General features: G+C 45.2%; 1 protein-coding gene across 5 annotated transcripts; it reads left to right on the top strand.

Annotated features, from left to right (window-relative positions):
* Window positions 1–2893: 2893 nt before the first annotated feature.
* Window positions 2894–18731, top strand: CLK3 (CDC like kinase 3). Of its 5 annotated transcripts, none has more exons than XM_081337065.1 (13): window positions 2894–2995; window positions 5462–5613; window positions 8664–8883; window positions 11263–11356; window positions 11631–11697; window positions 13920–14036; window positions 14803–14969; window positions 15504–15598; window positions 15987–16116; window positions 16376–16458; window positions 17189–17268; window positions 17595–17685; window positions 18305–18731. In XM_081337065.1, exons 2-13 carry the CDS (start codon window positions 5462–5464, stop codon window positions 18488–18490), a joined length of 1482 nt encoding a protein of 493 aa, XP_081193191.1. In that variant the 5' UTR covers window positions 2894–2995; the 3' UTR covers window positions 18491–18731. The 5 variants fall into 5 exon arrangements, with proteins under 5 accessions (XP_081193191.1, XP_081193189.1, XP_081193190.1 ...); XM_081337063.1 differs by having other exon boundaries at window positions 18233–18731; XM_081337064.1 differs by having other exon boundaries at window positions 13920–14037; window positions 14798–14969.
* The last annotated feature ends 582 nt before the right edge of the window (window positions 18732–19313 follow it).

The raw sequence follows: 19313 nt of genomic DNA, 5'->3' as shown, positions 1-19313 counted from the left end.
ACAATACAATACAATACAAAACAATACAATAAAGGTAAAGGTAAAGGTTCCCCCGCACATGCGTGCTAGTCGTTTCCGACTCTAAGGGCCGGTGCTCATCTCCGTTTCAAAGCCGAAGAGCCAGCGCTTGTCCGAGGACGTCTCCGTGGTCATGTGGCCGGCATGACTAGACGCCAAAGGCACACGGAACGCTGTTACCTTCCCACCGTAGCTGTCCCTATTTTTCTACTTGCATTTTTACGTGCTTTCGAACTGCTAGGTTGGCAGAAGCTGGGACGAGTAACAGGCGCTCACTCTGTTATGCGGCACTCGGGATTCGACCCGCTAAACTGCCGACCTTCTGATCGACAAGCTCAGTGTCCTAACCCACTGAGCCACCGCGTCCCTTACAATACAATACATGTTCAGTAAATCAAGAATGCAAAACAAAGATTTGACAATCTAGGACTTGCAGGAACCTACAAGAAAAGGAATGAAAAAACAAAACTAAAGAAAGGGAGCAGCTTTTGATGGATGTAATAAAGAGAAGGCGGACTCTGCGGGAGTTTTACCTGGAAAAATTCTGCTAAAGAGAGAAAGAAATCGAATGCCCAGCTTGAACCAGGAACTATAGCAGAATCACTGTTGGGAAGAGATCCCAGGAGAAAACAGATTCTCACATTCAGCCAAAAACCCGTGCGTTTATAGAGGGGACAGTTCTGTAATCAGGGAGCAAAATTAGAAATTATTCTAATGAGAAAGCTACGTTTTTCCCAGATGTGTTGAGCAAATGAGCCCAGCGTTCTGTTACAAGGGGAAATCGCAGACAGAAGTGATTTTAAAAAGCGATTTATCGTTCCTGCGCTTACCTCCTAATAATCAGGGCTGCCCAGTGCAGATCTCACAATAAGTGGGGAGTGAGCAACAATCACCCCACTTGATCAGCCTGGCTTCTGAGGGCACTAGCTTTTTCCCACGCCAAGAGGAACAAGGCAGTTGCTGCTATGGGAACTGTGGTGGCAACTAATCTCGCCACTTACTTGCTTTCAGTTGTTCAGGAAACTGAGTTTTGAAACATGGGCACCTGACAGGTAAGAAGAGGAGGAGGAAAGGTGCCAAGAGGAGAAAAGTAAACTTTGCTGGGCGCTCCTTAAGCTGTGAAGATGGGCGCTTTGAAAGCAGTGGCTCTGCTCGTTCCTTAGAAGCAAAAACAATCGAAAGTCCCCGTAAGGGGCGATGTGTCAGAAATAGCATTTGGAGAACCACAAAGAAATAAACAGGTTTTGAGTTCACTGACCTTCGCCAGCAGACTAGATGATTAAAACTTCCAAAAAGAAAATGTGGAGTTAAAAAATAAACAAGTGCAGACTTTATGATGCCATATTGGTTTGATGAACAAAGTGGTGGGATTTAACACGGTTCTTTCAATAAACAATTGACCAGAATCCTACGTGGCATGGAGCCATGCATAAATCAGATGGCTCTGTTCATATATTAAGTCCAAGCTAATGGCGTCAATGGTCTGTCTGCATAATGATCAGCTGAATCACAAATGCTAGTTGTTTGGAGTCACAAGGGTGTTAAATAATAAAGCTAGCCATGCCAGGCGGAGTCGCGCAGCTTCATTCACATGATACATTTAATCAGTTGAAGATTTAGTAGCTGTATAATGTGTTTAGTTAAGCTTCCCCAAAAGAAAGACCATTGCATTCAAGGGCAGTGCAGCATCTTCTGTAAATGCAGAAGAGTGTCAATGCAGCAACCAGGGCAAGCCTGTGGGGTCTGAATGAAACCACCGAGCCTCGAGCGAACCATAATTCTCTTTTGCCCAGGCCGTGAATGGAGCTAATGTGGCTTAGCCTGTTCTGACCTGCTGAGAAGGAACATTTCACCAAACATTTATTTGCAAACTGTAAAAATGATACAAAGGGGACATAAATTTGCAGCAATGCTTTGCAGCAGGATTTCGTTAAGTCCTACTGCCTTAAATGGTGCTTACCTATAGGTAAGCATAGGTACAGTTGAGCCCAAAATTTCTGTTGCTAAGTGAGACATTTGTTAAGTGAGTTTTGCCCCATTTGATGACTTTTCTTGCCACAGTTGTTCAGTGAAACATTGGAGTCATTAAATTAGTAGCCTAGTTGTTAAGTGAGTCTGTTTTCCCCATTGATTTTGCTTGCCAGAAAGTGGCAAAAGGGGATTCTGGGAAATCATGTGATCACATGACCCTGGGGAAGCTGGAAGGGCCATGTGAAAAATGGTGATGTCACTTTTTTCAGCACTGTTATAACTGAACAGTCACTAAACGAGCTGTTGTAAGTCAAGGACTACTTGTATGCACAGGGTAGCCATCTAGTTTTCCTAACTATATAAAATTATTATATTACATTGGAATGGCTTCCCAGTTGACTCCCACCTCAAAGGCTTTCTGGGAACTGTTCACTGGTTCCATCTAAGTTTGGGTATAGTTTTGCAGTAGTTGATTTAATTTTTTATACTGAATTTTAATTGGAGACCCTTTTAATTAGTGTGTAGAGCTTTCCTTTGCACACTTGGTTTATTGTCCCTATGTGTCTTTCTGATAAGTTGCCAGAGAGATTCGGCAGTCTATACATCGCAACAATAACAACCACAACAGCAACTGCTAAGCTTGTAAGCCGCCCTGAGTCTTCGGAGAAGGGCGGGATATAAATGGAATTAAAATAAATAAATAAATAAATAAATAAATAACACCTCCTGCGACTCTACGCTTCCTTGCCGCAGTCCTCCAATACCACAAGGTCGGACGCCTAGAGCGGCTGATGCCATCGGCCAGGCGTGGCGTCCGGCCAAGGGGAGGACATCGGCGTTCGCCGCTCTAGTCCGCACGACGACCGCCAGCGAGATTCTTCCCCCGCCCCTTCACAGCGCTTAGAACGGCTGAGTGCGCCTGCGCGCAAGTGTCGTTGTTGTCGTCGTCGTCGTCGTCTGTGGCGGAGGAGCCGAGTCGGAGGCCTCGGAGGGGCCGGAAACAACGGTGAGGGACGGGGCTCGTTCGGTACTCGGGGCGCCGACGAGGCGGAGAGGACGGGGTAGAAGCGGGAAAGCCGTCGCCTGCGACGACGGGCCTAATCGGCTTAGCCAGGCCCGCCACTTCTGAGGGGGAGCCTGAAAGGAAGGGCGGAGCTTGGCTTCCCTCGTAGGAGAGCGGGCCACGCCCCTCCAGAGGCCTCACCGTTCTATCCCCCCCCCCTCCTTCTCCGGGACTGCCACGAATTCGGTCGCCCAAATCTCGCGGGATCTCCGGCGCAGCGCCGCGGCTGGAAGCAGATGTGGACGGTCCCTTCCGCCCGCCGGACGGCTCCCCGATCCCCGAAGGCGGCTTTTGTGGTTCCTGCTCGCACCTGGGACCCCCGCCGGGTAGGGAGGGGGGTCGAGGATTAAGGGGCTTAAGGAGCGGCCCGGAGCTGGCTTCCCACCGGCAAACCCCGCTTTGTGGCCGGTCGGTGTCGGGCCGTCCCGCGGGTGTGGCTCGGCCTCCCCCTCCGGGATCCCTCCCGCGGGCCTGGCCTGGTGAGGGGGGGCGCTTTGGGAGTGGGCAAGGCCGGGACCCGCTGGGGAGAGGGCTTCGAGCCTATTCGGGGACCTCCCGAACCTGCCTAAAGATAAAAGTACCGTCGGGAAATGTATGTAATGCAAAGATGGCCCCGGATTCTATTCTTTTCTTTTTTTTAATCTTGCTCCTTAAGGAAGCCATGATGGTTATGTTCTGGCTAGTTGGGTTTTACCCATCTTTATGCAAACAGCCTCCCTCCCCCTCCCCCCCCCCGGTCGTCTTTAAAAGCACAAGACACCAGGTAGTCCTCAAATTATGACCCACAACTTGAGCCCGACATTGATCTTGCTAAGCGAGGAATTGGTTAAGCAGGTTTTGCCCCGTCTGTCCATCCTGGTTAAGTGAATCACAGCAATTTCTTAAATTAGTGAGCCGGTTGTGAAGTGAATCTGGCTTTCTCCCCCCCCCCCACCCTTGACTTTGCTGGTCAGAAAGTCTAAAAAGGGGATCATGTCAGCTGTCATAACTATGAGTCAGTTGTCAAACATCCTGATGTAAATCATGTGACCGTGGCAATGCAAGGGTCATTAAATGTGAAAAATGGTCATAAAAGTCGAGGACTTGTTTTGCTTTCTGCGATGTGAACCAGTGAGGCGTCCTTGGGGTGAACTGGGCCTTTGATTCTTTTGCTTTGCTTGAATGGCTTACACCCTACCTACACCCTCTCTTCAGCCTTCTGACCACTGTCCAGGTGTGTCAAACTACAGGCGTAATGTGCACATCTGATGTGCATCAGTTTGGAAAGGTTGTTAGTAGTAGTCAATTCAATATGGTAGTGACTGCTGTTTTTAGGATATGTGCTGTGAACAAAGGTGCATTTTGTTATTCGAGTGTCAACTATATAAATACCTTGCGTGCTCTTTTTACAAACTGTACACTTAGTTTCTTAGATGTATAGGTTTTATGTTTGTACATCAGTTACTATTTTGTTAATTTTGTTTTTATGTAAACCTTTGTTGTAAAAGTTGTATGGAAATTTCCAGGGGAGAGAGACCTGTATCCCCAGTTCTATAGTTGTGATTTTGAGAATAAATTAGAATCTGATTACCGGGCTTAGCTCTCATTGGGAGTGGTGGAATTTTTTTCTTTAACATAATTGTTTTGTTGACACTAGTATGGAAGAACATCTGGCTGGAATGACAGCTTTGCTATATGAGTAACCATTTCCTTCTTTTCTTCCCTTTATGGATGACTAGCCTTAAAATTTAGAATAAAATTCCTATCTTTAAACATTAATCCCATACAACGGCTTCTTTTCATTGATACTAGTAATTTGTACATATTTTAAATAACTTTATATATTAATTTCTTTTAATACATTGCTTCTGCGGCTAATCATTATTTAATTGTTATTTTATTACTTTGTTATTTTTAGTGAAATACTGACTTAAGAAATTTCTGGTTGTTTTCTTTGTTTTAGCAAGTCAAAACAATAATTGAGGTGCTTTGACTTGCAGTCCCAGAAGCTGTTTGCATTATAATTATTTCTCACAAAAAGCTTACCAGATAGAAACAAGTAACAATAGCCTTATGATGTACACAGTGACTCTCATTACATTTATCTTGTGTCAGCTACGCTCAGGTTATAACATTTCCAACAGAACGTTAATGTAAATAGGTAATATTCCTTTAACACGATTGCTCTTAGACAGTCTGTCTGTTGCTTATGTCATAAAGGTCTTTTCAATGCCACTGGTATGAATATTCTTGAATTTGATGCTGCACTAACCTGTCTTCTTGGGGATATGCTAACAAAAACAAGAAGTGTAATAGGATTTTTGAAGTTTGTGAATGGGGGCAAAAAGGTGTGGATTATTGGGATGAACTTGTTCTGCTGGAGAGGTGGTTTCTTTCATTCACACACACATCTTTCCCCTGTGTATTCAGATGCATCACTGCAAACGTTACCACTCGCCCGAGCCAGAGCCCTATATGAGCCATAGATGGAAGAGGCGGCGGTCTCGTAGCAGAGAGCACCATGAGGGAAGACCGCGGTATCCCACTCTCAGGGATTTTCCTCGGAGATCACGTTCTAGAAGGTGAGCTGCTTGAAACCAGCATTTGACTGGTCTGAAATGAGAAATTATAAGTGTGTTTGCTCAGAGATACCTTATCATCTTTGTAGGTATCAAGAATCCTAGAAAATAAATCTGTCAATGTACATAGCGCTGTTCATATTTTTTTTTAAAAAAAACACCTTTCAGGTTTATATACAGTTGAGGAATTTTGCTTTCACATTTGGTGAGGTTGTGGTGGAGACTCGGCGAATTGCTTTCCCCGCTGAAGGCAACCGAATGCTCGGCCGGATGTCCTTTTGGATTGAGCAAAACTGCCATTGTGTTCTTAATTGCTTTCTTAGGTCAACCCACTGCTTAGTGAGTCTAGAATGCTCCAAAGCAGGACACTGTAATTATTTGCACCTGATTGTTTTCGATTGTGGGCTTCTGAATACAAATTCTGATAAGGGTTCTTTTCCCGCATTCTCTGTTTTTCAAAACGTATAATGAAACATTAGTTGCCTTAGTCCTTGGTTATGCAGATAAAACATAGCTTACCTTAGGAAGAACCAGGAGGCTTTGCAGATAAAGTGAAGAGGATTGGGAAAGCCTAGACATAATATTTAGAACCAGTATCTTAGTAAGTATCCACCACCGTATAATGTATACCAGACAGCTTGTGGCATTTTAAAGTGAATTTTAAGATCCGCCCCCCTCTCTTTTAGCCTCCAGGGAAAGCTTTAAAATCTGGCTCTGCTGGTTGGCCGGAAGGAAAAGCTGTTGGCTGGAGGTGGTTGGGGCACTAACAAGAGAAGGCGTTCCACCTCTCCCCCCCCCCCCTGGTTTTGTGTGGGTTTTTTTTAGTTTGTTTCAATTTTTTGTAATTTTAAATGCATTTTTATGTTTATCATTGTTGAATGTTTGTGGATTTTATCTTGATGTAAGCCGCCCAGAGTTGCCTAAACTGTGAGATGGGCAGCAAAGAAATTTGATAAGTAACTCATTCTGCCCTCTTAACAGAAATAGATCAGGGGACAAATGTAGAGGTTCAGATTCCCACTCTGAACCTCTCCCAAACCGTTTGAAGTTTGGCCCATGGGTTTGGGATTAAAAAATGGAATGGGGATGAGATAGGGATGGGGAACAATCTGCTATCCTTCTTCTCTTAGAGCTGGCTGCTCTCCCCCCCCCAAAAAAAATCTGGCTCAGATTTGGGCAGCACAGGCTCAAGATGTGGGAGGTTGTCTCCAAGAACTACTTCAACATAGATCTATATTGTGATAGAGAATCACAGCCCCACATTCCCTTGCATTTCGCCGTGGAACTGGGGAGATCAGGCAACATTGTGCTCAGCTTTAAATGAAATCAAATAAGGAAACGGAAAGGTCAGCCGTGACCTACAATTATAGGCCAGCCGGCTGGCTTTAGCATCGAATTACGAGTTTCACTCTTACAACATTGCTTGGAATCCTGAACTGAGGGAAATTGGCAGATAAGACTTTGGGAATCTCTTGCATGAATGGGCTTCTTAGCTGTGAACAACGAAGGTAATAGGTGAACTATTTTGTATGAAAAAGGTACAAACCCTATTTGGATGAACCGAAATAAAAACCTGCGCATGAAGGCAGTGCGGTGGTAGGCTTTATTTATTCAGAAGAATTTTCTTCATGATTTTTGAGGACTAAGAATTGAAAAATGCTTGGTACCATGAAAGAGACAATGTAGGCTCTACATTGTTTTGTGCCCATGCCTTTTGCGAGCCAGAAAGTTATTTTCATAAGTGAAAAATAAAACAGTGGGCCCACGAAGCAGTAGATTGCTGTACAAAGAGACTTTGGAATAAAGAGCCCACTTGATTACTGGAGGCCGACATTCTAGCCTGAGTCCAAGTAGGGTGTGGGTTTATACGTATATGCCAGAAAGATCTGCTTTTCTCCAAATCCTAGTTAATTGTTCTGTGTGCTACATCCGAACATCCAGGAAAAGCAGCTAAACAAGGAGAAAGTGATGTTTAGTCCTACTGGTTTGTCTCTTCCACAAGTGGCTTCATAAATCAGCCTGCTAGTCCACTCCGTCTTTCCTCTGAGCTGCTATTGGCAATCATTAACAATTCTGACATCAGAAGATTATAGATTGCTTAAAGCAGCGTTTCCCAACCTTAGGAACTTGAAGATGCGTGGACTTCAACTCCCAGAATTCCCCAGCCAGCATAGCTGGCTGGGGAATTCTGGGAGTTGAAGTCCACGCATCTTCAAGTTCCTAAGGTTGGGAAACGCTGGCTTAAAGGCCTAATTTCTACTGCATTTTTACTGCTGATGCAGATGAGATGGGGCAAAACAAGAATAATATAGAAAGGTTTACTGTGTACGGCTAGTCCTTGACGTACAACGGTTCGTCTAGTGACCGTTCAAAATTACAACGGCATGAAAAATATGACTTATGATCGTTTTACACAGTTACGACCTTTGATCCCCGTGATCATGTGGTCAAAATTCACATGACTGGCAACTAGTTCATATTTATGATGGTCGGAGTGTCCCGGGGGTCACGTGATCCCCTTTGGCGACCTTCTGACAAGCAAAGTCCACGGGGGAAGCCAGATTCACTTAACAGCCGGGTTACTAACTCATCAACTGCAGCGATTCACCTAACAGCTGCGGCAAGACAGGTCATAAAATGGGACAAAACTCGCTTAACAGATACCTCACTTAACAACAGGAATGTTGGGCTCCACTGTGGTTTTAAGTCGAGGACAGCCTGTACCATATAACCTCGATGAAGCATTATTTTCCTGCTGCTGCTGTAATTCCATTGTTTTCTTTTTTCGCTTAATATAACCGCAGCCTCAGAATAAACCAAACACGATGCATTTCCAGCTTTGTTACAGAAATGTGCCACAGTCAGTGTGGTGTCATGAGATCTGAAGGTCAACCAATCGGCAGGTGCATCTGGCGAGCAGTCAGTAAGATTTGGGTGTTAAAGAGTTGTTTTAGGTAGCTGTTGTAAGCGCGTTGCCAGTAAGTAACGTCCAGTATGGGGAGGTTTGCCATTTTCCTTTTCCATTTGTAAGGAGGTTTCTGTTTGCAATTCAGCCAGGACAGATTGCCTTACCAAAGAGGGTACCGAGATAGGACGGACGGCGAACTCCACAAGTTTCCAGAGCCGAGCCCGTCTTTTGTAGAGGAGTATTACGCTACCCGTCGTTCTACCCGTCATCACAGGCGATCGCGGGAGCGGGAGCGTCATCGGACCAGGAAGCACCAACATCGTTGTCGGAAACGCAGGACCAGGTCTTGTAGCAGCACCTCCTCGGTGAGTAGCATCCAAAACGAGTTCAGGAAATGGTCTAGGGCCCAGTGACTGACCTTCTAGCTCTTTTTCAGCTTTGATTATATCACTGGGTGAGTACTTCTAATCGCTATCATCTTTTTTTTTTTTCTCCTCTCTCAAGTTACGGTTTCTTAAGGTTTCTTGTGCGATCCCGGTAATGTTAGGCTTGGTGACCCAGCTGTGACAAGCTGTAGTGGATGAGAAATCCAGTGTGTGTTTTCTAAGATGAGTCGGGAGGTGATGATTCAAGGGCAGTTTGTGCACGTGACTCAGAATGGCTGTGCTGCATCCTTATTTTTATTTATTTTTTTCACCTTGAAGCGTCTACTCCATAATACGCACGGTGACGCTTGGGAGTTGCATTCAAGCGACTCTTGGCTGTTTTTCTCTGCCTTTGTAATAGGACATTTTTACTCTAGCTCTCTGGCCTTGGTTGACCACAGCCAGGTTGTGTTGGGACGTGGCTGAAGAACTCCCCTCCTTGTCATACAACCCTCTGTGATAATTCTGGGGAAATCTAGATCCTGCTGAGCACATAACTAGCCCGAATAATTTATGACCCATGCAGCCTCCTAGTTATCCATGGGCAGCTCACCAAGGACTCAAAGAACACCAGACGATGGGAATTTGAGTATCTGCTGGGCAATAAATAATACAAGGCTACAGCCTCTTGGAGGTTTGGGAAACATGCACACAAACAGGTTTCTCTAGCTTTGGTTACAACTACCTTCTTATTTAATGCATTATTGTTATTATTTATTTATTTATTATTATTATTAAATGAAGAAGTAGCTCCCAAATTTCACCATGGATTGCCTCTACTCACCAATCTGCAAAGAAAGGAAGCAAGTAATTTAATAACAGAACCAAGCAGTGAATATTAAGGGGCACGTATGACCTTGCTTTACTGATTCATACGCCTCCCAGGTACCTAAGGCTGGACCTGCTAGAATTGCTATGTGCCCTCCCTCCTTACACGCATAGCAAAGGAAGGGGGTTTTGTGGATGGTTTGAACCAGTCTCTCCTCTTTCCGTATCCTGTTTTTCAGTCACACTTTGCTAATACCTGGCAGGCCGCTCACTGTAAGTCTCCCCCCTTTCCTCCAGATTCCTGTTGTTGGAATTTGTCCCATCAAAGTACGATGGCAGCGTTAAGGATACGGAGTTTGCTCGGTTGTGACCTAAACAGTTCTGTTTTCTTACCCTTCTTTAACATGCTTAAGGATCTTAAGATTACCTCAGCTTGCCTGTGTTCCAACCACTTTCTCTTAAGACCATATGCCTAGTTGTTCTTCAGTGGAAGGTGGGAGAAGAGGGGGCAGACTCTGGGGTCCGTAACCTCTTCCTGCAGCTCATTCTAAACGTTTTGCAATTAAAAGGTTGTCCTGAAATGGTGATTGGGATAATTATTTATAATAGCAGAACTCTTCGGGATTGCTTGGCTGTTTCTTCCCACTCCTTCAGTAGATCCTAGTAACCATGAAGGACTCCCTTTTCCGTTTTGTTTCGTTTCCCCCCCCTCCTCCTCCTTCAAGAGGGTCAGAAAACATTCCTGAGCATTGGGGCGGTGTGGGGCTGATCTCTATGACCTTAGCTGGCTTTTGGTCCTTGATAGAACAGTCATCGGCAACATTTTGAAAACGCTTGAAACCCAACCCGCCCCACCCCCAAACATGGCTCCTGTCTAAAGACCTCTTCTAAGCTTGATCTCTGCTTAGTACTGAAAGCAAACAAGGGATTGATTAGACCAGGCTTACCCAAGGTAGAACAACCAGATTTGTAGTGGTCTCCCATCTGATCAGGCTGAAACTGGAGGGTGCTTCAAAACCGAACAGCCCCCGGGGCAGGAGGGGGCAACGTGGGCTTCTGCTGACCTTTTTTTTGGGGGGGGGAGGTTGCCCATTATCACAGTTGCTGATGGAGAAGCTGCTTTCCTTGAATCCTCCTTCTTGCGCGGCTTGCTGATCTTCCCTTAGTAATTAAGAGGAGGCAGTTGAGGCCTTTGGGAGCATGCCCAGTCCCCGGGCACATGCCCGTTGCTTACTCCCCGCTCAAGACCTCTGGGCACCACTGCCGTGAGACTCCAGTTCCTCGCCTCCCGTAGCTAATCAGTTTCTTTACATACCTGTAGCTGTTTTTTTTTAACCTTTGTTTTGAAAGTCGGTTTGTGTCTTGACGTGTCCCTTGCAATATCCCTATCGTTATATATGCTGTGTGCCTTATGAAATGCTGGGATCTGGAAAATCCAACCACCGACGCATCGTCGTCTCTCCGCCTTTGAATGACAACTCAATCTGCCAATCGGAAACTGCCCGCTGTGTGCGATTGGTCGGATGGCGTTTCGGGGGGCGGTGTGTACAGAGAAGCCAACAGAGCAATAAGCGCAGCAGGAGCGTGGAAGATGACAAGGAAGGTCACCTGGTGTGCAGGATCGGCGATTGGCTCCAAGAGCGATGTACAGCCACCTTTCGTAAAACTTTACCTCTCTACTTTCTATCCCCATGTTAGACGAGATCGCTCTCAGTGTACGGGAGGGGTCTCTAATGTTTTATTGCTTATAAAAAAATGGACTGAACAGTAATTGCTTGACAACAGAAAATAGACAACCTTGTGCATTAAAGAGTGTAGCAGTTGAGAGCTTTTCTTGATATTTGAATGCTGTGAAATTACAGGACCTCACGCGCGCGCACCTGCCCGGCGCTCACATCCCTTTTTGTTTTTTCTCCTAGATGAAATTGTGGGCAGCCTTGGCGAAGGGACTTTTGGCAAAGTGGTGGAGTGCGTGGACCACGCCAGGTATGAGCCCGGATCCCCAGTCTCAGCGAGCTATTTGGATGAATTATTCAGGCTCCGCTTCAAAGGCAGAAATCTGTCGTGTTCGCCTCTAGAGCAGAGGTCAAACCCTTTGGGCTTTCCAAGGGCACTCGCATGCACTGTCCTTTCTCAGCTGGAGCACAGGTTAGGTAAACTAATGAGAGACTCGATGGCCACATTTTTCACATCCTGCTTAAAGCCAGTGAGAACCGTCTCGTGATGATCCTGAATGGATACAGTCTTCCCCAGTTGGCATCAAGGTTGCCCTTATTTCTTCAGGAAAGGCACAGAATCGCCCTTCCCCTAGAAAAGGGCACGATTCGTAACATCATCAGCTCCTTCCCCCCCCCCCCCATGGATACTGAAGGAAAAGAGGGAAGAAACCAAGAAAATGGGCAATGCTGCAAAAAAACCACTAGCATTTCCAAGTAAATTCAATGACACCCCCGCTACACCCCCCCCCTTGCTGTTGGCATTCTTTTGCCAAAACCACCCTAGGTCTTTCTTACCCTGGTTTAAGACTCCCCTCCCTCTTTTCCTTCCAAAAAAACCCCACACGAGTCCTAAAAGTTTTGCCTTCACAGACTTTCCCCGATTGTCAGCCCAAAGTGTTCCAGCAGAACAAAAACGCTCGCGCGCTCCTCGCTGGCCTTGAGTGAAGAGGGAAATCCTCAGTGAAGGAGACAAGCCTCAAGACACACACACACACACCCCAGGGGAGATGTATATCCCGGAAGTGAGAAAGGGTTAGGGTGAAAGAAAACCTGCAAGCAACTGAAGAAGGACCTTTCCCCAGGAAGAAGGCGGTGGGAAGCAGGCTTTGCCCCCAACATGCAAGCAGGGCTGACCCCAAGCAACACTGCTTGGAAGAGCAGTCCGTTGGGAGCGTATGGGGACTCTTGGGAATGCTTTGAAAGTGTAGGACAGAGCTCTTCAAACTCGGCCACTTTAAGACTCGTGGTCTTCAACTCCCAGAATTCCTCAGCCCAATCCTCTTTAGAAAAAACGGACAGTAGCAGTTGCCAGGATTCTGTCAGTCATTTCTCTTAACGAGGAGCTTGTTTGACTAGCTGCTCTCTAAATCCTGCTCTTGCTCAGGGAGGCATGTCGTTTGAATGACCTCCATACCACCCAGAGCTGCTGCTTCCTGACCTTTGACAGCTTATTCCTATTGGGAGTTTACCTGAGCCCCTGAATCCGTCCACGAGCAAATTGAGTGCCTGGGGTGAACGCAGCTTGCGGTGTTAAAATGGAAAGAAAAGTTACAGACGTCGTCTCTAGAAGGTTCTAGAAATACGGGGTGGCGGGGGAGAGAATGGTAAATAGAGAATGCCTTCCACAGTGTTTCTCAACCGTAGTTCCCGGGTGCCTGGGAAGTAGCAGATTGTTAGACTTTTGCAGCTTTGCCTACGTGGGTTTGAAGTCCGTGCAGATTTGTTACAGCATGGACTGCATCTAAAATTCACTCCATGACACATGGTTGAAGTTGCGGTCAGCTTCTGTGGGCAATATAGAATTTGTGTCAGTTGTCCCCTTTAAAGTCCTGCACAGCTGAGAGCTCAAGTATTTTCCAAGACCACCCCCCCCCCTTCTCCAAAGTGTCTGTCAAGAGGAAGCTTGCTGAGGGTCTTCACCTCCAGGGAATCCTAACTGCAGGGATCTCCTTAACCAGACGAAGCCTTGTCAGTGCAACAGCTTCCCTTCAGACCATCTGCATTGATGCCACCCTGATTTTCTACAGGGTGGATAAAACGTAACTCTCTGACGGCATTTGTGGGGAGGGACATTAAGATGCTGTGGTGTGCCACTGCTTTAATACTAGTAAATGAAGACTGAACAAATAATCCCAATTAACCTGCTCCTTTTGTGAGTGCTTTGTCATCAAGAAACCACGTCATTAAGTAGCCTGAAGCATCTCAAAAGGATACGAAGGGGGCCTTCAGGCTGTGAGATAGGCAGAGCGCCGCTCCTTCGTCAGCTTTATGATTTAATCATTTATCTTTTACTTTTTTGCTCTATCGTTTTTTGATACCTGTCTCTGAGTGCTTGAAAGGAAAGAGAAATTCGTTTCTCCTTTTTGGGGTTTTTACCTGGAACAACCAAAGTACTGAATTTAATCTCGGGCCATTTACTTATTGGAAACGTCTGCGGTTACTTATCTTAACAATCCGCCTTTCTCTTCTCTTTCTCCGCCTGCTCCGCAGAGGCAAATCTCTGGTAGCTTTGAAAATTATTCGAAATGTGGGCAAATACCGTGAAGCAGCCCGACTAGAAATTAATGTCCTAAAGAAAATTAAAGAAAAAGAAAAGGACAGTAAACAGTAAGTGTTGCCGCTAAGGTTGCGTGTTCTTTTTTCAAAAGAGGAACACTGGAGCAACCCCCTAGGGCAGGGGTGTCAAACTCAACTTCATTGAGGGCCGCATCAGCATTGTGGTTGCCCTCAGGGGGCCGGGTGGGCGGGGCCAGGGTGGGCATGCCCAACTGGGTGGGCATGGCCAGCTCTACATTGTTCGCATCAAGGGTGCCTATGGGGGCCTGGGCAGGAGTGGGACAGATCTGAGGGTCTCTGGCAAAAGGAGGGTCTCAGGGCCAAGGCAGAGGGGGCCGTTCCCTCACTCTTTCCAGGATGGCTTCGCGGGCCGGATGAAACCACTTTGCGGGCCGGATCTGGCCCCCGGGCCTTGTGTTTGACATGTCTGCTCTATTGGAAGGAGAGAATCAGCACAGCCCCCTCCCGAGAATTGCTAAAAATTAAGTAGTGCTTATTCTATTAATTCCTTTGATATTTTTTTTTTTAGTTTTTGAGGAAGTAGATACTTTCATATGCTTCTGCATAAATACCTTTTTTATTCTTAGGGAATAAATCCCACCCATCCCACCCAGAAGCTACATTAAGTTGCTTTTCCTTCTCTCCAGATTTCCCAGTTAATAGTTGTTCCTGATGGACAGGTGGCGGGGTGGTGGTGGGATTTTTAAAGGCAGCCCCATAGAATTCGATGAGGCGGTAATGGGAGGCCTGGGCAGTTCTGCTTCTTTGGCAGCCGGATTTCCACTCCCTCTCTGTTCCTTTTCCTCCGTGGGCCTAGCTTGTGTGTCTTGATGTCGGACTGGTTCAATTTCCACGGCCACATGTGCATCGCCTTTGAGCTGTTGGGCAAGAACACCTTCGAATTTCTAAAGGAGAATAACTTCCAGCCCTATCCTCTTCCACAGATAAGGCACATGGCCTACCAGCTTTGCCATGCCTTGAAATGTAAGTGCTGCTTGTGTTATCTGTGGTTAAGGGGGGGGGGAACACCCCCCCCCCCAGAAATAAAGATCTTGGTTTTCTCTGTTTGGGAGGGGTGGGGTTTTAGTTATTCACAACCCTTGTTTAGTATCCTGATCAATCCTGCAGTGTCCAGCAGTATTGTAGGTCTAATGGCCAATGGGCCAAAAGTCAACCCAGGTTTTTCGTGGGAGAATATCTTATCTGGACACGACAGCTTAATAGTTGGGATAGGCACACTGCGAAACCAGATTGGGAAGGGAAGGGAAATTAATTTTTAAATCTCCTAACCTTTCATAATTGGGGGGGTGGCGATTAGCCTGAATCCTGCCCATTTCAGTAAAATTTTCTTTCAAAAAGCCTAAACACTTCGCAGCATCTTAAAGGAAAATCGGCGGGATAGCTACTTCTAAATAGATATTCCAGTAGGTCAATCCCTATTAAATCCCTGTTCTGGATTACAAGTCTGTAGCTGCAACTACAAAGCTGATTGGAATGTCTCCTCCCATTTTTCTGCAGTTTTGCACGACAACCAGCTGACCCACACAGATCTCAAACCGGAAAACATCTTGTTTGTAAACTCAGAATTTGATACCTTATACAATGAGAAAAAGGTGGGTCTCATTTGGATCTGAAGGCCAGCCGGTTGCTTTTATCTGGAAATGAGGAACGTCAGTTGTTACTGGGCAGGGAGGAGCTTATGATTAAAGCAATATTCAGCATGGCAATTTCCCCAGATTTCAGGAGCTTGAAGGCTATGCAAAATGGCCACTTCCCTCGCTTTAGCTCTGATTCTTATGGTGTACGAGTTAGGTCTTCTTTGCTGACGCTGAGCCATTTAACTTCTTGTGTTAGCTTTGGGGATTTGTGAAATTCAGGCAGCAGATGGCTGTTTTCCACCTAGTCAGGGGAAAAAAGGCTATTTATAAAACATTCCCTTGAGAATATCCCATTTTTGAGAAGGCAAATGACTGGACCGGCGTCCTCTCTTCTGCCTTGCAGAACTGTGAAGAGAAATGTATCAGGAACACCTGTATCCGGGTGGCAGATTTTGGAAGTGCCACCTTTGACCATGAGCATCACACCACTATTGTGGCCACTCGGCACTACCGCCCGCCAGAAGTGATCTTGGGTGAGTCGACACGCCTGTTCCTGTTGATTTCCACGTTGAGCCAATTGGCCAAATGGTTCCTTTACAAAAAGCAGGAAGCAAAGCGCTTGAAATAAAAAAAAAGAATCCAGAGCAGTTTGGATCCAAAGGACCGAGTGGAAAAGAGAGAATGCAACTGTCTTTGCAGACTTCCAGTTGCGATCGCCAAAGTTGTCATCTGTTCACTTGGGTGAAAAAGGTGCTATGAAAAACAAGTGTGATTGTGTACCTTCTTTTGCAGAACTGGGCTGGGCACAGCCTTGCGATGTCTGGAGTATTGGTTGTATCCTGTTTGAATATTACCGGGGATTCACACTTTTCCAGGTATATAAATTTCATTGTCTCTGGATAGATCCAGGTATTTTTTTTCTTCTGTATTAAAGCGTGAGCACTTTCGACAGACCTTCAGTGGTGTTTTGTAAACTGTAGGTAGTCCTTGTTTAACAACGGTAATTGGGACTGGAAACTCCCATCGCTAAGCGATGTGGTCATATAGTGGTCATATAGTGTTGTACGAGTGCATTGTTTAGAAATAGACCCAGTTCCCATTAAGCAAATCATACTGATTCCTTAAGGGAGGAGTTTATTCGACTTCCCGCTGGCTTCCCCATTGACTTTGTTCGAAGCCAGCTGGGAAGGTTGTAAGTTGTAGTCAGGTAACTGAAAACACGGCAATGTCATAATTGCAAGAATTTGACCACAGGGACACTCTGATAGCCACAATTGCAAGGACTCCGTCATTCGGCACTATCATAACTTTGAACAAGCACTGGTTCATTAAGGCTTGCCTATCAGTGGCTACTCAGTTGCAGTATTCAACCTCTTGTCTGCACGCTAAGCTGCACCCATTGTGTTTTATTATGTTCTGGCGACTGAGTGTATGGTTGACTTTGGTAGTATTCAGCCTCCAGTCTATTTCAGAAGAAAAAGAGATGAACTTGACTTGTTACTTACTTTCTCGGGAGTCAGTGAGAAAAGGGAAAAATAACGCTGATTCTGCTTTTTTGTTTTGTTTTGCCGAGTAGAAATAACTTAATTTTGTTTGACTTCACAGACTCATGAGAACAGAGAACACTTAGTAATGATGGAGAAAATCCTTGGCCCAATTCCACAGCACATGATCCGCAAAACCCGGTAGGAATGCTTGACTCTGAGTAAGTTTGCTCTTTTCAGGAGCAGGAAGTAAGCCATCATCATCTTGGACAGGTAGATCAGCCAAGGATCATTTGTTGACAACATTAAGATGCTGGTCAAGGTTTTTCTGGAAGAGTAACACACGTGAGGAAGTACTAAACCTGTAAATGAAATATTTGTTTACACAGTGGAGTCTTTGTACGTTGTAGAACTATTTCTGCGGTGGTTTTATTAAGTACTTGGGGGGGGGGGGAAATGAAGCTTGTTTGCCTCAACCCTTAAAGTTAGTTTTCTGTATGCTTTCTTCTTCCTTGTTTTGCAATCAGGAAACAGAAATATTTTCACAAAGGAAATTTAGTATGGGATGAGAACTCTTCCGATGGAAGATACGTGCAAGAGAACTGCAAACCACTACAGGTAAGGGGGATAAAAAGCTTTTAATAAGGTTCTTAATTCATTAAAAACAGTAAAAACCTGAATTCATCTTTCACTATGCCTCTGGAACAGGAAAGCCAGCAGAGTTGTTTATCTAATTTTCTGTAACCATTAAAAATACCTAGATCTCTCTCTCTCTCTTTTTTTTTTCTGAACCAGTGTTAGAGACCTGGCTCCATTGGCTGGGAATGCCTTGTAAATGAAAGAGAAGTCCACATGCCCTAAAATGAGCTGAAAGTGATAAACATTTTGCCACTTTTAGACCCCCCAAAATCAGAAGACAGGCTCACTTAAATTGTGTCTTATCAATCAAGCCCAATTTCACTAGACAAGATTCTGCTTTGCTTTTTTTTTTAAGAGTTCACCCCCCCCCCTGTAAACCTCTTATCTTGCGTGTTTTTATTTCTGTAACATTTTTAAAGCAGGGGATTATTCCCTATACATTACTATCCTGTACATTGCTAATATGTAGTAATATATTTTCAAAAATCTTGTATCACATGAAAAAAAAATCCTAATTATTTCAAAGGCTGGAAGGTTATACCCCTACCCTTCAAAAAGCTGCAGCAATTTACGGATCCCTATTCATCTTCTCTCCCAGACGTACATGCTCCACAATTCCACTGAGCATCTACAGTTGTTTAATCTGATGATGCAAATGTTAGAGTTTGATCCTGCGCAGCGGATCACGTTCGGCGAAGCTCTGCTCCACCCCTTCTTTGCCGGCTTATCTCCAGAGGAACGGCGGCTGACTTGTCGGGATTCGAGCCGTGATTTAAGCAGATGACAGCCGGATAGAGGGGAGCCCACAGCAGGATATGTAAATACTCCGAGATTAGTCTGACCTCTGCAGAGAACAATGTCAAGGGTTCCCCCCTGGAGCACCGTGGACTGTGGTGTTGGTGCAATCACAGATTGGACATCAGACGTGGGAGGGGAACGGGACTGCAGTCCAGAAGCACAGATTTATCTCATATTTATATGTTGTAAAGTTCAAATAAAAGTGTTTCATATTGTTTGATAATTTACTTATGACTGCGTCTAGCTACTTTGACTTCCTATGAATGAACTTACGTTTAACAATAAAATGGTGGTTTTATACCTTGCCACAAACCTGGGAATTTTACAGTAATGTTTCTTCCCTTGCTGGCTGTGTTTTTTCTTTGTAAAGGACAACATGGAGGATATAGGATCTTGTACTTCAGCATATTTGGTCACACTGCAATATGGTTTGAGCGCCATACTAGCCAGTATCATGACAAATCTTGAATTGAAATGAGCTACAGAAAAGTGCTGATTGTCTAGTACACCATTATTGCACCATTTCCTCTGACAGACCCACTTCATCATTTGCCATTTATCTGAAATGGTATAGGATTTCCTGCCTGAGCAGGGGGTTGGACTAGATGACCTCCAAGGTCCCTTCCAACTTTATTATTATTCCTAGGGATAATTTATGCAAAAGGTCTGATTTTTCAGGGATTTACACAACTCTTAAGCCATTCCAAGATCTTGTATCAATTCAACCCAAGCTTGTGGTTCGATCTTAAAAAGATACACAACTTCCATTAAATTATAAGTTATATGCATGGCACTACTGTAAACACCAT

This window comes from Vipera berus (genome assembly GCF_964194415.1).
Source record: "Vipera berus genome assembly, chromosome: 12".
In the NCBI taxonomy this organism is placed as follows: Eukaryota; Metazoa; Chordata; class Lepidosauria; order Squamata; family Viperidae; genus Vipera; species Vipera berus.
Note: the sequence above shows the minus strand (reverse complement) of the source record. Positions and strands in the feature narration are given on the sequence as shown.

Coding starts and splice junctions, on each gene's coding strand:
- CLK3 (XM_081337062.1), top strand. CDS start 5,462: ATGCATCACTGCAAACGTTACCACTCGCCCGAGCCAGAGCCCTATATG. Junction 8,884..11,262: donor CTTGTAGCAGCACCTCCTCG/GTGAGTAGCATC, acceptor CGGTGTGTACAG/AGAAGCCAACAGAGCAATAA. Junction 17,686..18,232: donor AGAACTGCAAACCACTACAG/GTAAGGGGGATA, acceptor ATTATTTCAAAG/GCTGGAAGGTTATACCCCTA.